The sequence below is a fragment of the Gambusia affinis genome, linkage group LG08 (genome assembly GCF_019740435.1).
Source record: "Gambusia affinis linkage group LG08, SWU_Gaff_1.0, whole genome shotgun sequence".
In the NCBI taxonomy this organism is placed as follows: Eukaryota; Metazoa; Chordata; class Actinopteri; order Cyprinodontiformes; family Poeciliidae; genus Gambusia; species Gambusia affinis.
The window spans coordinates 7,501-24,427 of NC_057875.1; the positions used below are offsets into that span (position 1 = coordinate 7,501).

Below are 16,927 nucleotides of genomic sequence, written 5' to 3' on the forward strand. Positions count from 1 at the left end.
ACCCTAAATGTTACCAACCCTAAATGTTACCAACCCTAAATGTTACCAACCCTAAATGTTACCAACCCTAAATGTTATAACCCTTTAAACCAACTTAAATGTTACTAACCCTAAATGTTACCAACCCTAAATGTTACTAACCAACCCTAAATGTTAAATGTTAAATGTTACCAACCCTAAATGTTACCAACCCTAAATGTTACCAACCCTAAATGTTACCAACCCTAAATGTTACCAACCCTAAATGTTACCAACCCTAAATGTTACCAACCCTAAATGTTAGGTTTTGCCCAGTTGTACCCTTCCTTAAAATTTTTTGGAAATTTGTGCACCCATTTACTATTACATTTAGCAGAAGTTTGATGAATCTACACTCACTGGTCTAAAACTACCAACCTTTACCCTATCATAACTATTACAATAAAATGGATGTAGGTAATTAGTTTGATGAAGCTACCAACTAAATCAATGAAAATGATTGGAAGAGCATCAACACAAGTTAAACTGAGTGTTGAAATATTTGCAAGGTGAAATGATTTTTGCTACTACTGATGATGTCTGTTAATGCAAGACAGGCAGAAGACACCTCAAACATGTCACAATTAAATATATGAATCTCACAAACCAGTATTGTCCATATACAATACTCCAAGATGGCTGTAATTGACCTTATAATGAGTTGCTACCACAAAATTGAAAATTGAGGGTACCAATTACAGATTTGGCTTTAAACAATGGCTGGCTATTTTACTGCAAAGACCTCTGTGTGGCACCCAGAAGAGCATCATGCACCTTTTTGCATGGAAGCAGCAAAAATTGTCTTTGCTTAGCTTCATGGCAACTGACTTCAGAGTGAGAACCAGAGATTTTAGTCCAATTGAAAAAGCACCCAGTGAAGGTATTGCTCCATGTCTCAGTCCATGGAAGGGCTAATGCCAAATGCAAAGGGCAGTAAACGTGAAGAATGTAATGTGGTGCAGAGTAAAAGAACATCAGGAAAAAAATGAGTGCAGTTTTATTTGCAAGGTGCTCTGCTTACAGGCAGGTTGCAAAGTGGTTTACACACAAGTATGAGCATGATCCAATAAGGGGAAAAATAAGTTGAGTAGATTTGGTCTCTGAATTAAATATTTCAAATTAACTGTATAGAACAGCAATAATGATTTACTTTATACGGAAAATGCACCTTCCCATACTTATTAGCAGTATATTCAATGTGCCACATTGTGGAAACAGTCTCAACTACTGTGTCGCATTTTGTTTTTAAACTCAGAAATAATGCTAATGTGAACGGACACCAAAGGTTTGGATTTCATTGATCAATTGTTACTTTGTTGCCTTTTTTTACATTTAAAATAAATGTCCTGATGTGGACATAATTATTCTCAGCAGCTACACATTGTAAAAATTTTATATTTGGGATGATTGGGAGCTAATGATTGCAAAAATCAAAGAGGATTTAATAATACATGCCATGCTAGAGCTCAGGTCTTAGGAGGTTAAACCTGTTTAGCAGACCTTTAAGCTGAAGATTTCCTAAAAATAACATTCATTCCTTTTGCATTTAGAAATGGAGGAGCTGTAGAATTGAAGACAGAATGCCAGTTGGTGTGTATGTTGCTGTGTGTGTGAGGCTAATCCTCATAGAAGACTGGACTGCATTTAAGACTCCTGAGTCCTAGAGTCACCTTTCCCACGTGCTGTTCCTATAGGCGGAACCTGGGAAGGCTGATACGTACCGGGCCCCTGGTTTCAATAACACGCTATCCGTTAACACCGCAAGGTGGAACTAGCATGCCCAGGAAGCAGAAGCGTTCTCCGTTGATTCTCTGCCAGTCTGCTTCATCAAGTGCTGAAAAAAAAACTGCCAAGCTAGCTAAAGTGAACTGTGCACCAGCAGATCTCCATCGGACTGGTACGGCTTCCCATGCCATAATGCTCCCCAGGAGGATGAGCAAAAGCAGCCATAGCAAGTCATCATCGCCCAGCCATTTTCCCAAGGAAGAAGAACCTGGACCAGCCACAGCAAGCTGCTGCATTCCAGATCTCTAGGAACCTGATGGATTCAAATGATAAACCATGAAATAAGAGCAAAGAGCCATTCTAGTGCCATCATACACCGCAAGACCTCTAGAATGCTCTGTTCCAATTGGTCCCAATAAAGATTCACAACCATATTAATAAAGTGAGGAAACTTACCCAAAGCAGCCAGCAGGAGGTCTTCAGTGATGGCGCATGCAGCAGGCAGCAGTTAAACAATGCACAGCCCATTCTGACTCATGGTGCCAGTTTTCTTACAGGTTTCCAAATTCATTCTAAGCCATCTAGTTTGACAGAGGAGTTCATTCTGATGACAACTGTATATGGTTTGTCAGAGGTTGCAGCAAAAACAGCTGAACTAGAAGCTAAAATATGAAGCTCCAACATGCAATGCATTCTGGGTTCTTTTAAAGTTCATTTCTGATGTTCACAATGGTGTTAATACACATTTCTGGAACCTAGCAGGAGCTCAGTGATGAAATTAGAAGCTGAGCTGTGATTTCTGTCTTGAAAACAGTTTGAAGAGAAATAAAACAAAATATAACTTGTTTAAAATATCAGACTTTTAAAACCAAATTCAAGCCCCTTCAGAGCAGCATTAAGATAAAACTCCATCAACAACAGAGGCATTTAAATTACATTATAAAGCTGAGCTGAGTTCATTCCAAAAAATGAGTTAAAAAAGTAAAAGGAGAGAAAATCACTTTAAAAATTGACTTTTAAAGCCAATTTCTGGTGAGTAGAGCAGCATCAAGGCAAAACTCCTTCATTAATCAGAAACTAAGACGAGTTTTTAAAGCTGAGCTGATTTATTACAAAAAATGGAGCTATAAAAATGCATAAGAATGGATTCAAATTTGGTTTAGTTAGGGTAAGAGGCAACTGAAGATAGGGTTAAGTTCAGCTCAGTAGGAAATTCTTACTCAGTTTGAGTAGGTCAAAAAATGAACGGCAGTCTATGGTAGCTACATCAAAGGACTGTGCTATGAACACCAATCATGGTGGGGACCTGCAGAGGGCAGGAGGGAGTACGCTTATCAAGTTTGGTCAAATGAGCACTTATTGTAGTTCACTCATTTTCCCTAACATTGATATATCTGAGGGCATTAACTCCATAGAAAAGATGTTCTATTAATACTGTAGAAGACCAGATAAGGAGCTACTCCATCTATTGCAAATCAATTTAAGGAGGAATAATTTTGAGCTCCAGCTTGAGGGAACTGCCAGGGGAAAGAAGTTTGAACCCAAATATGCAAAGATCTTCATGGCACCATGGGAAACATCTTCTACTTCAGATACCTGGATGAGATGTGGGGGTCTGGAATCACTCAGAGGAAGATTTTAGATATTTCACTCACACACACCACCCATCCTTCACATTGAAATCTATCACCAGTGTTAGAGCTGTAGACGTTTTATAAACCACCACATACAAAGACTCACAATTCAAGAGCACACATAAACTAGACATTAAAGTTTATTTAGAGCCCACTGACTAAACATGCTCTCCTCTATAAAACCAGTTATCACCCAAACACTCCTAAGCAGACCTAATTAAATCTTAGTCACTCTGATTCCACTGTATTTCCTCAGCAGATTTCAGGGAGTCCTCTTCAAGGCCTCTCTTCTGAGGGGAAATTCCAGGACTTTCCTGAGGAGATGCAGAGCTTCTTTCCTCCAGTCCAGAGAACCAGAGTTCTCCTCTTCTCCCTCTTCTTACCACATTTTCATCGTCTGTCAGCGAGCTCATTCACAACATCACGTTCCAAACAACTCACTGTTACCAAATTACAGAATTATTGCAGTGTACAGCAGGAATAAAAACCTAAAAGACCATTTGGTTCATGCATGGGTTAAACAGTTAAAAGAACCCAGGGTCAAAGGTCAGGGAGAACTTTTCAAACAACTATATTGGATTAAAACCAAATTTAACACAGTATAAAAAATGGCTCAATCTGGATACCCCAAAATCAAAACCTGTGTTTAAATGCAAAAACTGCCAAACTGAATATGTGGGTGAAACAGGAAACACCATTCTGAGCCGTTTCACCAAATGTAGATACAACATTTTGAATCAATAAGAGAGAGAGATTTGTTTCAACATTTTATTGATTGTGGATGGATGAAATTGACTGTTTTATCCCACCTGGCTCACCGCTCAGTGCAGGAGAACTGAGTGAATCTGGACCTCCAGAGTCAACGAACAGATTCCTGTCCTTCAACCGAAGGCGACGGAGATGTTCTATCTTCAGAATCCCTAACCCAAAACCTGATGGAAGGATGATCCTCCTCATCTTTAAAATGCTAACCAATGTTTTTAAACTTAGAACATAAACTACCAAAGAAGCATATTCATAAACTTGAATTGCCAGTTGCCACTAAATATGCCGAAAGGCAATATGTCAAAATCTGCAGGGAAGTTGCTCTTGCTGCAACATCCTTCAGTCGCTACGTGAAGAAAATATGTATGAATGCTTTACACACACAGATTTGTGATTCTACATGTGATTTTGTGCTGACCAAAGAATTGGACATTTTGAGTGAACTTACCTGAGTATATTTGTGTTCATCTACTTCTTAAAGTATCTGCACTCTGTTTACAGATACTTTTGCTCTGAACCTATTATAAAAGAATAATAATAGGTTATTATTATTATTATTATTATTATAAGTCACGTCAAGGAATCTGACTTGACACGACTTGCAGAAACAAAAAGTCCAACAGTGTTGGAAGGGATTGTGACCTGGAAAGAAGATGGAAATGTCTCCCAGAACGGCTGGTTGGTGTAACCCTTCACAGCTGCCACTACCGTGCTCTCCTTGTCCACTATTCAGTATTTACCCTCCCAGAAAGATTAACCAGCCCTCCAGCCAAGCTATTCTGAATGTTTTTGAGAACCGGCAGTGGGAATGACCCTTCACCCATTTCACTTGTTCAGCCATGTGGAGCTTGTGAAGAATTTTGCAGTTCTTGGTTCAATTCCAGTCATTTTTTTTGCAGGTTTATGCAGGAAGGTTCATCTTTGTCCCATATTATTGTACAATAAAGAAAACAAATTTCAGAAACTCCTCAGTCCACACATCTGCACAGTTCCCACTTTTATTTGCTTAATCTACACAAAACAGTGAAAATGTTCATGTTGATTCTTGACTTGTATTAATGGTGACACAAAATCTACACAAACCATTAGAATAAACAGTTATAAGAAGTTTATAGAATAAACTGCTAACCATATGTATAATTAATGGATCCATTTGGATTACTTTACATGGCACCAAACACCGAAATGAACTAAATTATTTCACAAGCAAATAAATCAAATTTCTGAGTCTATAAAAAAGAAACATATCATAGAATTTTACCATCATTAAAGTAAATGTGAATTTTTGATATTCAGCAAAAAAGGGTTTATATTTCAGTAGAAATTATGTTTCACAAATTAAGCTGATAGCACAGAAAGTCATACGAAAAGTTACAGACTTTAAAGTTCTGCTTGTCCTACAAAAAGTTCTAACTATACTTTTTTGCAAAAGAGAACAATAACTATTGCTGTTTGATATGTTACATTTAAAAAATCATAAAATTCCATTTTGAACTGGAATCCTAAAGTTATACATTCTGAAAAAAATACAAACGATCCCAAAACAAAACATAGATTTTATTCAAACACTTTGTTGTAATTTAGAAAGCAATTGATGTGGAGGCTAAGAGGAACTGTTTGAGGAAAACAAATCAGTCCGTTTCCTAAAATCTGTAACAATAAAATAACATTTTAACATCTAAAAGTTACTTTGTTCCATATTTTCAGTACCAAGAAAATGTCTGAACTTGGGAAATTACAAAACCCAGGAGTTTCTGGTTAGTTTCTTAAACTACAAACACTTTCATTACTTTTTGGTTCCTTAAAAAACTATTTTTACAGCAGTCTGAGAATAGAAATGTTTTTAACAGCTTGATTAATGATTTCCAGCCCAGCGTTAATGTTTATATGACTTATGAATGAAAAGAGAAAGGTCTGCGTAAAACTCACAACATGCATCTTAATCCAATATTTGGTGCTGTAACAATTTTAAAAACTTATAAAATCAGAAATACGTTTGGAGTTCCACAGTTCTAAGAGTGCTGTTTTTTATTTGCTCACGATTGACAGGCAGACATCTTATTGTAGTGTGCCATGCTAAGAAACACCTCTAAAACTGTGTAGTACAGAGAGGATTTGAGCGAAGAACAGCCGCTTTTATGCTTCCCTTCAGCTGTGATTAACAGTTTCAGTCAGTGATGCTATTTGCCCTGGAAGCACATAAACTATCTGAATAATTGCTTTTGTCTTACAGGTGTCTTAAAGTCAGAAATTGTGAGAGGAAATGTGGAGTCTTATGTGAGAATCATATCATATTAAACTGTGACACAGAAGAACAATGTCTAGTTACTGTATTATATGATAAAGGGTAACATTATACAGAACTTGGTGGCCGTTGTTCCAGGCATAAAGTGCTCTGTCTCTAGGATTGTAATCCAGCATGGACAGGTGGCTGTATTTGTTGGTCAGGGGAATGTCAATGTACTCGTAGGTGGAGGAGTTGGTAGAGAAGGCGTAGTACACCTTAGTTCCTCCTGAGTACCCATTGGTGACATACAATGTTCCACAGATCATGAAGGCCTCACCGGCACTTCGCTTTGGGTGGTTGGTGGTCCAACTGCGGATTATTTGAAGAGTGTTTGGATTTAATTTGCTCAGCACAATGTTGCCAGCGTTTTGATTGGTTGCGTACACAGCCCAGAGCCCCCCCTCGTCCACCATGAGGTCGATATCAGAGTGCCCACCCCAGGAGTAATGGTACATGTTGTTGTAACCGGCAAAGTCAAGCTGTCTGGAGCGGCTGATAAGTGACGTGCTAAAGTCAAATTTGATTATGGTGTGACTCTGAAACTTGTTATAGTAAATGGATCCATTATAAACAACTTGGCCAGTACCGGACCACGGATGAGGCAGGCGATGGGACGTGAAGTTATCTGTTGTCATGAAGTCAAACATTGACTGGTACTCCCTGACAAAGCGATTGTTGTGATAACCATCCATGTACCACACCTGTGAGACAAGTGAGCAGAAAAAGCAATTCAACTGTTTAGATCATCTTTAATAGCTTCATTAATTATTGACCATGGACACAAATTCTGGGTTTGGTGAAGAATAAACTTCAACATGAGTAAAATGCTTTGCCTAGGTTGGATCATTTCATTTTTTACATTTAACAATATTTACATTTATGCCAACTTTATTCAATGTCTTTCAGATTAGCAACAGGAGATGAAATGAATACATTTGTCCAAAGTATTGTGATGAATGAATTGGACATTAATTGTTCACAACTGGCCTTTGAGATAAAGCTAATTTAAAAATTCACATTTCCAATGCTTAAAGATTCAAAGCAAGACAAAATGTCCTTTGTTGTTTTGGTAGTTTCTGTTCTGAAAGTTGTGAAACTTACTCTGTTGTCTCCAACTGAAGCCAGCGGGTCGGTCATCCACGAACCAAATCTGGACCCAGATGTTTTCATTGTAATAGGTTCTGATATTCCTGTAAGTTTCCCACAAGCTGTAAAAATACAGAACTACATGAAGAAATGGCAAGATAAAATGTGGAAGAGATAAAACCAAGTAGAATGTGAACTTAAAAATGATTATTTAGGTTTTTGGAAATTAGAGGGCTTTTGATGCCACTGAATGAAATTAGTTGTGGTTTTACATTACATTATTGCTTCATTTCCATGTTCACTGTTTCTTTGTAATTATCTTTTAACCTTTAGTCCTGGTCTGATATTCTGGTTAAGATTTAAAAGGTCTTTTGATCCTTCAGCTTGCCCTCAAGGTATTGAAGATCATAAAAAGATGAAGTGGGACTGGATGGATGGGAGATCCAGAAGGCTTCAAATTTCATCCAAAAAAGATGAACTAAGAGTAAAAGTGGTGAACGACAGCAGAGCATGTAGTAAAAATGGGAAGAGCAACATTATTAAGAAAAAAACCTCAAAGATTCGCACACCTCAGTGGAGTCTTCAAGGCAGATTTTGGTTTGATTAACATGTTCAGATCTTGCATAAGAGGCAGAGGCTACATTATGTGAGTCATTTTGAATCAAACAATGACCTAAGTGGAGTACATCAAGGCTCCATTATCTACCCACTGATCCTCAGTGGCTATTTGATCCCATTAGCTTACACCATCTCACACAGCATCTACTAGCATGTTGATGTTGGGTTAGCCATGAGTAGCTGTTAGCCATCGGTAACTATTAGCCATCAGTAACTGTTAGCCATAGGTAGCTGTTAGCCATCGGTAGCTGTTAGCCATCGGTAGCTGATAGCCATCGGTAGCTGTTAGCCATCGATAGCTGATAGCCATCAGTAACTGTTAGCCATCGGTAGCTGTTAGCCATCGGTAGCTGATAGCCATCAGTAGCTCTGCAGGCAGATGTTTATTGTAACACGGAACAGAGAGCTGAGGTTGTTTCTCCCTACATCCAGTGGGTGGCATTACAATAGATAGTAGCAACAAAGGCACACCCACTAGAAAAAAAAACAAACAAAACCAGCATAATACTTTCATTCTTTTGGCTGAGAGGTTGCTAGGCGACGGTACTTTTCTATTCCAAGCGCAAGCAGAAAATGATTTAAGCAAACAGAGAGATTTGCGAGCGGAGATTTAATCTGAACAGAGACCAGTTTTGAGCGTGAGGCAAAAGGTTTGAGAGCAGAGTGAATATCTGAAAGAGAGCAGAAGTTCAAGCATTACACGTTTTGAGAAGAAAATACATAGAGACCTGCTTTCAGACTGACAATGTGTGCTCTCGAATTATGGCAGTAAAATTGATAACCATTGGAATTCCCTAAGGCCAAATGTTTGTGAATGAAAAGAGATTCAAATGAAAATAATGAACCGATCGTACTAATTGAATCTGCACCTCCTAACTACAATTTCTTAAGTGAGAATAGAAAACATAAAAAAGGAGGAGGCGTGGCTTCAATATTTAATAATACCGTAAATAGTAGTAAAATCTCTTTGGGTCACTTCACCTCTTTTGAGTATCTAGGAATTGAGATTAAAGGCCTCAAACGAACTTTGACACTAACTTTATACAAAACTCCAAGATACGTGGAAAATTTCTTTACTGACTTGAATGAGCTTCAATCTCTCATATATATTGATTATGATTGTTTAATAATTGTTGGTGATTTCAACGTTCATGTTGACAACACCAAAAACAGAGGGAGAAAAAAACTCTATAATATATTAGAGAGTTTTGGTGTAACACAACAAGCAACACACACTCAAGGACACACACTGGACCTGGTTATCAGTAAGGGTGTGAATATTTCCAATGTCTCTGTAACTGATGTCGCATCACTTCCTGTTATCTTTGAAAGTTGTTTATCCTTTAATCCACTTGGACAAACAGCAACCATCACAAAACGTTCTCTCACTGAAAACACAGCAGAAACATTTCATCAAATCTACTCTTCTTCCTCACCTTTAAGATGTAATGGTGTAATGTTTTATTTTTACTAGAAAGTATTTTCTTCCTATCATGCTTTCCAACGCATACAAATTTTCCAACAAATTCGTATGTGTTGTCAATATCGTTGAGATACACTAATAAATAAAATTTACTGTGTGATTACTTAACATGGACTTTATCGTAATCAAATGGGGAACAAATTAACATTTTAATATGTGGGTAAAATGTGGCAGATTTTATTTCAAGCTCTGAGACATGCAACAGTGTTATCGTTTTTAAGCTCTCATTTTCTGCACAGAATATTAATAAACTTGGTTGAGTGCATTTCACCTGTAAGCTGCAGTATGTGACTTTTATTTTTAAATATAAACAAACCTAACTCTAACCTTCTTTAAACGTGTCACTTTGTTGTGACAGTGTGGTATGAGACAGATTCTCCCAGTCGACTGGTTGTCGACTGTTTGCACATCAGCCCAATAGGGGGCGACAACGTACCTTCGCGCAGGTTGCTAACAGCCAAAAACCATCCGGAGAAGAAGAAAAGGAGGCGGAAGAAGGCGGCGGTGGGACCAGGAAGAAGGGGCTTATTTTAACCAGAACAGGTTCAGAACCGCAAAAAAAAAACGTCAGAACGTGATACTCTGTAGCTGTCAGGCATCGTGTTCGTGTCGACATGGAAGGTGGGTTTTGTTCTGACAGATTAAGACTCTGTATTAATGGGATTGGTCTGTTTTTAATCTGATCACTGGGAGCTACTGCTAACCTGGGCGCGGATGCGGCTTGTTGTTGTTTTCTTTATGTTGAGCTTCGAGTAGAACTGAATCTGATCATTAAATCAGATTCCAGCTGGATTCAGATTATTGGCTAATAACTCACATTAAAAAGCAGATACTTCCTGAACTTTTCACCTGTACAAAGTAAAACTTCCAGAAACAAATATGTATTATTAAAAAATATTATCATTTTAACAAGTTTAGGCAAAATGTTGAATCATAATCTATTTGATGCTCATTTTAATATTATTGACCTTAGAAACCAGAGAAACCAGACATTTTTTCTAAAGTGCCTTAAAAGGAATTTGGCTATGAACTGGTGAAATTTCAAAGCGACATTAATATGACTTTATTAGCCTTTATTTATTAGCTGGCAGGCCATCAAACATTACATTGTTTATTTGTCTTTTCAGGTGATTTGTTTTTATGTCATGTTTTATGAAAAACGGCATATAATGGTGATAAAATTGAATTATCGTGCATAGAAAACCTGAAGAAAACACAAATGTCAGTTTAATTACTTTCTGCTTATTTAAATATAGATATTAATGAAAACCTTAAAATTAAATTCCAGGGTTTTTATGTGGTTGGAAGGGGGAATTTTTCTGAAATACCGAGACGCTGTTTGATGAATGCTTTATAAAAATGGAATTTAATATTTTTAGTATTTGCAGTGAATCTGTTTATGAATTAATATTTGTAATGTTTTCAGTTAACAAAAGCATTATTTGAACTGTATTTATGGCCTCAACAGCCATATTGTGAAGTTTGCTCTCATTCATTTTAATGCACTCTGCTCTCTTTCTCCAGAAACACTCTTTCAGCTGAGGGTAAGTCCTGAGATCATGTTTGATCCGTATTGTCTATATCAGTGCTTCTCAATTTCGGTCCTCGGGGCCCCCCTGCTCTGCATGTTTTAGTTGTGCCTATACAGCTGATTCAAATGATTGCATGACATCTTCTGCAGCCACCAAGTACTGCAGGAGCCTGTTAATCACCCAAAGATTCAAACCAGGTGTGGCAGAAGGGAAACACCTAAAACATGCAGGGCAGAGGGGCGAGGACCGGAATTGAGAAACACTGGTCTATACTAGCTAAAAGTTCATTATAATTGAAACGTTTTCCTGGTTTCTCACAGTTTACATCGAAGCAGCTTGAGAGACTGGCCAAGAAGGCAGAAAAGGAGTCAGAAAAGGAGCAGGCCAAAGTCAAGAAGGTGAGGATTAGGAGCCGGTTTAATGCTCAGTGTAGTTCAGGACGATCCAGATTTTATTCTGCTTACTTATTCTCTTTCTTCATTTCTACTGTCACATCTCTACATTGGATGAAACATGCTGGGAAGGCTTGACATGGATCAGCAAACAGGCCAGAACCAAATGACTTGATCCAATTTTGGGTTGGAATATTTCTGATGGGCAGAATTTGGAGTTCAGTGAACAATTAGATTTTCAACTGGAGTACAGAAAGTCCAACTTGTTTGGCGTATTTAACACGTTCAAATGCAAACATTGGGTAACGATCTGCTGAGCTCTGCCGTCCTTGATGAGCTGAAGATGGAGCAGAGTGGCTTTCACAGCCCAACCTGCTGGCTGGTTGGTCAGAGAACAGAACTGATTCATGGTTCTCCAAATTTGGGTTTAACTATGAAGACCTTAAATAAAGTCCAGTGACTACTTCTACACTTCACCTAACTAATAAATATTAATTTAGTATTAATATAAATGTAGTTGTTCTGTGAAGCAGCCAAGAGCACCTGGGGAGCTCTGGAGGAGCTGCAGAGATCCACAACTCGGGTGGAACCGTCCATTAGTCTTGGACTTTATAAATCTGGTCTTCATGGAAGAAGTCCAGGGTTAGCCATTGTTGCACTGCGTCAGTACAGTTTAATCTGTGCAGCTGTGATGGAAAGTCAGATGATGAATTCCAGCAGGTTTGTTCAGTCATTTGTATTTTTTTGTTCATTATTCTTCTGTAGCCCATAATGATTTCTTGAAGATGGACCTGATGATCCTTCAGCTGGAAATCTGGTGCTGCACTTTTTCTCCTGACATTCTTAAAGTGATCAGAAAACCTTCATGAATAGAGTGTATTTATAGAATCAGTAGAAGATGACTCAGCATTTTCTCTAACATGTATTCATGAAATACTTCACCTGTCTCACCTCCTCCTTCATGCCAGTCAGAGGAAGGTTCGTAGCTGGCACCAAAATGGCCGATCATCTGTTACCGTAATTATGAAAAAGCAATATTATTTAGTTTTGTTCATGTATTTACCCTCTGGGTTGGTAGATGGAGCTTTAGACAGTTGTTATGGCGCAGATAAGTCAGCAGGAGGCAGCACAGCTCCACCTCTGAACAGACTTGTTTGGAGCCCAGAGAACTATTTTTTAAAGTCTGCTGTCTGAGTCATTACTATATTACTCATTAGATTTAAAGCTGTTTTGTGACAGTTGTAGTAATAATATTCACTAAGTATTAGTAACAAGATAAACCTTCTGATGTACAGGGACAGTAAAGAAGTCCATTTAAAAAAAAACCTTGTTCATGGAAAGAAAATCGAACTTTACAATTTTATATTAAATGGATTTTCTTTTACAGCTTTGTCTTTATTTAACTGAATTATTCATATAAAATGCTTATAATTACCCGAGAGACCAATCGGCTATCAGTGCTGTTGTGTGTTTCTTCAAAACATGAATTAATAAATAGTAGAATTTCTTCTCAACAGGCTTTGCAACAGAAAAATGTTGAATGTGCTCGAGTTTATGCTGAGAACGCCATCAGGAAAAAGAACGAAGGTGTGAACTGGCTGCGCATGGCGTCCCGAGTTGATGCTGTGGCATCTAAAGTCCAGACTGCCGTCACCATGAAGGGAGTGAGTATCACCAACTGGATCAGCTCCACTTCTGTCTAGAACTGGACACTTCAATTTGTATTTTTGATTAAAAGTGTATAACATTGATGTGATTTCCTGGTTTAGGTGACTAAAAGCATGGGCCAGGTGACCAAAGCCCTGGACAAGGCTCTGAACTCCATGGATCTGCAGAAGGTTTCCGCAGTAATGGATAAGTTTGAGAGCCAGGTTCAGAACCTTGACGTCCACACCTCAGTGAGTCACTGCAGAGTCTCCATCTGCTCTCATGCTTCAGAAACTCCCTCCCTAACCTCATCTGCTCCTACCTGCACCAGGTGATGGAGGACTCCATGAGCTCAGCCATGACGCTGACCACGCCCCAGGAGCAGGTGGACGACCTCATCCACCAAATAGCAGAAGAGGGCGGCCTGGAGGTGATGGACCAGCTGAACCAGCTTCCTGCTGGAGCGACGTCACTGGGCGGAGAGAGTTCCCGGAGCCAGGACAAGGAGGACCAGCTGTCTCGGCGGTAAGGGTCACCCGCCTGACCAGGTAGATCTGTTTGAGATGAAACACCTGGTGAGGCCTGGCAGACACCAAACCTGAAAAACAGGAAAATCTAAACCCACATAAAGGAAGAAAACCAATGAACACAGACACATTGAGGTAAAGGTGGGTCTAAATTACAGGTCGATGTTAATCAAAGCATTTACAAAGAAATACAGATTAAGAATGGCTTTAAATACATTTAAAAAGACCAACTTCTTGGACTAGAAGTCTTTCTCCAGTTCAAGTCAGGCTTAGCAACCCGGAAGGTTTTAACCAGAATCAGAGTGAAGATTATCTCAAGAAAACATCCGACCAGGTCAGAAACAGAGAATTCTATCAAATTGGATGAACTGAAATAGGACAGAAAACTATTTAGAGTTGTTTAGGACAGTCGGTACAAAACGTTTATCATGACTGAGTTATTCTTTAGACTTTATCTTGTTGGCAACGTCGCAGCAGCAGACCTAACCTGTGCTGAAATCATGTGAATACTAAAGACTGATCTCCCCATACTGCACAAAAGAATCATCATTCTATATTGTTTAAAAATGGCAATGAACTTTTTCTATTGTAGGATGTGTAGAAATATCAATACTGATGCATATTGAGATTTATTATACGAGAGAGAAGAGAGGCCAGAGTGTAACAGCCAGTTTATTCCATCCTCAAATGAAATGTGGTACCAAGTGTCCTGGAGTTTAAGTAAAATTTCCCAAAGTCACTTTTACACAAAATTATTCTCCATTGTCTTCATTCTGGTTCTTTTCTGGCCACTGGATCTTTCCTCTGATCTCTGGAAGTTTTGCCGTCGTTATGGGATCAGCAGGAACATCCAGGCCAGAAATAAGAAACATTACGAGGCCACAAAGTTCAGCGTCTGAATGCTAAAGGAACCTCCTCCCAGTCTACAGCTGGAACTGCAGTCTGATACTAAAACGTTCTGCTGGAAACCTCTGGATCAATCAGATCGCTACTGGATCTGATTCTTTATCTGTCAGAATCTGAGATTATAATCTGGACTAACAGGGAGCCGATGAAGAGAAGCTGTAATTTCCAGCAGATGTTTGGGTTCAACTCCAGATCCGAGCTGAAGCTTCACAGGTTCTGAATATTTCAGCCCACCAGAGGGCGCTGTGGTTCAACAGAGTGAAGTATGTGAGCAAGATTTAGAATAACTAAGTCTAGAATAAATACCCTTAAAGTATTTCCTCAAATCTGTGAAACAGAAAATTATTCTGGGAATGTGAGAAATTATGCAGCTGTTTTATAAAGTGTAATATTATTGAAAAGTGAATTTATTTAAGTGATTTTTATTTGCAATATTCTCCATAGTGATGCATCTGAAATGCTTGTTTTTGATCATTTTAATGTTTTTGGTTTATAGTTGATAAAAACCTAAAATTAATTTTACATCAAACCAATAAAAAAATGTTATATCCAGAAAACCTGAAAAGTAAAAGCTGTGAAACGTCCTGGCTGATGCTGCTCTGGGTTTGGACCAGATAGAACCCTACCAGAACCAAAAGGCTCCTCAGATCTTCACTGATTAGAAACTTTAACCCCAGATCCATGGACACATAGTTTCAAATGAAAAAGCTGGACTTCGGATCCGGTCCTTTTCTCGTTACTCTCGGGTTCTGGAGTGGTTCTGTGAATGTTGGAGTTCATGTTCTGAACCAAACCTTCTGGACTTCCTTCAAGCTGTTCAACTGGTTCCGCTTCTATGGGCTGCAGTGAGCCCTGCTGCTTCAGAACCTTTTTCTCAGACAGCTCTTCCTTCCACTAAACATTCCAGCAATCTTCATTCTGTGAACAGCCAGCTTGTTGTAGCTTTCCCTCCTTGCAGAGGGTGACAGTCAGCAGCCCTCTTCAGTGCCCCCTGCTATGAAAACTCCTTTTACGGATTTTTCTGTCAGAATCATCCAGAACAGGCTGTCAGACTCCAGTCCTCCAGTCGCTGTCCTGCAGGTTTTAGATGAGCCACAGGTACAAAACACTGGAATGAAATGGTTTAATGACCTCCTCCTTGTGTAGATCAGCTCTCCAGAGCCTTAATGACCTCATTATTCCGTTCAGCTGCTGCAGCAGAGGAACATCTATACGTTTTACAAGAAACTCCAGGACTGGAGTTTGAAACCTGAGATCCAGAAGGAAGAAACAAACGTTTCCTGAGAAGCAGAAAACAATTAGACTTCAGACCTGGCAGGGTTTATTTTCTTACATTGATTTATTAATATTACAACTGTTCTGTTATGATTCGGTTTGTTTTTATTAAACCGAGCAGCAGGAGTTTTAATTTAAACTGTTTTAATGATTTGAACTGAGCTCAGTTTGTCTGGATTTTTGCTGCAGGTTTTTCTGCCGTCAGTTTGCTGAAATGCAGCTGATGTGTGAAATGTTTGTTTGCAGGTTGGCGGCTCTGAGGAACTGAAGGCGCTGCTGCATGGAGGAGCAGGACGGCAGCAGCTAAATGTTTTGATTGAACTGTTCCTTCTGGGAGAACTTAATGAGTTTATTGATTTTCCTCCTCTGGCCTAAAAATAAATCGCAGCAGCCAGGAATAGCATCAGCTTTCCCTACTGGCTCCATCAGTCTCCTCTTCACTCCATGCACAGAAATCTGGATGCAAATGTTGTAAAATATGTTTCTAGTGATGAGCTCAGCTGTTGGTTCTCAGACCAGATGCTGAAAACACTAACAGGTTTATTCCTCTTCCCTCCTAAGACTCAGACAATCCTCCCGTTTCTCTTCTGTGGAGTTTAGTTCAGTCACTTTCCTGGGTTCAGATTTTCTGCTTTAAAGCCTTATGTTGGGATGCAGCTGCTTCTTCCTTCAGTGCCTAGAAAGAGCAGCCGGGTCGGCGGCAAGAGAAATGTTTTTACTGGTTTTTAATAGTTAGCCATCACAGGTGGAATTCTGATCCGTTTATGGATCAGAACCAGAACCATAATGTGCTCCAGATGATCCTCTGCAGCGTCTCCACCGGCGAGGTTCTGATTCGGTTGCAATTTGGTTCCGGTCCAGTTCCGGTCCAGTTCCTCTGTAATTCAGAGGGAAGTTTCTGCTGTTTCGTTGCTTATCCTTTTTAATAATGGAGGTTTTATTTAAACTGTTCGGCACTTTTTGTTTTCCGTATTTATCTTGTAAAATAAAGTTCTGCCCTCTGTTGTCCGTCAGCCGTTTGTTTCTCCCAGT

At 39.0% G+C, this 16,927-nt stretch overlaps 2 protein-coding genes across 2 annotated transcripts; one reads left to right on the forward strand and one right to left on the reverse strand.

Annotated features, from left to right (window-relative positions):
* Window positions 1–5,126: 5,126 nt before the first annotated feature.
* On the reverse strand, window positions 5,127–7,637 carry LOC122835756 (noelin-like). The gene is made up of 2 exons (XM_044125058.1): window positions 7,531–7,637; window positions 5,127–7,130 (listed from the first exon to the last, which is right to left on the reverse strand). Exons 1-2 carry the CDS (start codon window positions 7,597–7,599, stop codon window positions 6,468–6,470), a joined length of 732 nt encoding a protein of 243 aa, XP_043980993.1. The 5' UTR covers window positions 7,600–7,637; the 3' UTR covers window positions 5,127–6,467.
* Window positions 7,638–10,086: 2,449 nt separating this feature from the next.
* On the forward strand, window positions 10,087–16,908 carry chmp1a (charged multivesicular body protein 1A). The gene is made up of 7 exons (XM_044126089.1): window positions 10,087–10,237; window positions 11,141–11,160; window positions 11,469–11,546; window positions 13,058–13,204; window positions 13,310–13,438; window positions 13,519–13,712; window positions 16,142–16,908. The coding sequence occupies exons 1-7, from the start codon at window positions 10,231–10,233 to the stop codon at window positions 16,161–16,163; spliced, it is 597 nt and encodes a 198-aa protein (XP_043982024.1). The 5' UTR covers window positions 10,087–10,230; the 3' UTR covers window positions 16,164–16,908.
* Window positions 16,909–16,927: the final 19 nt, after the last annotated feature.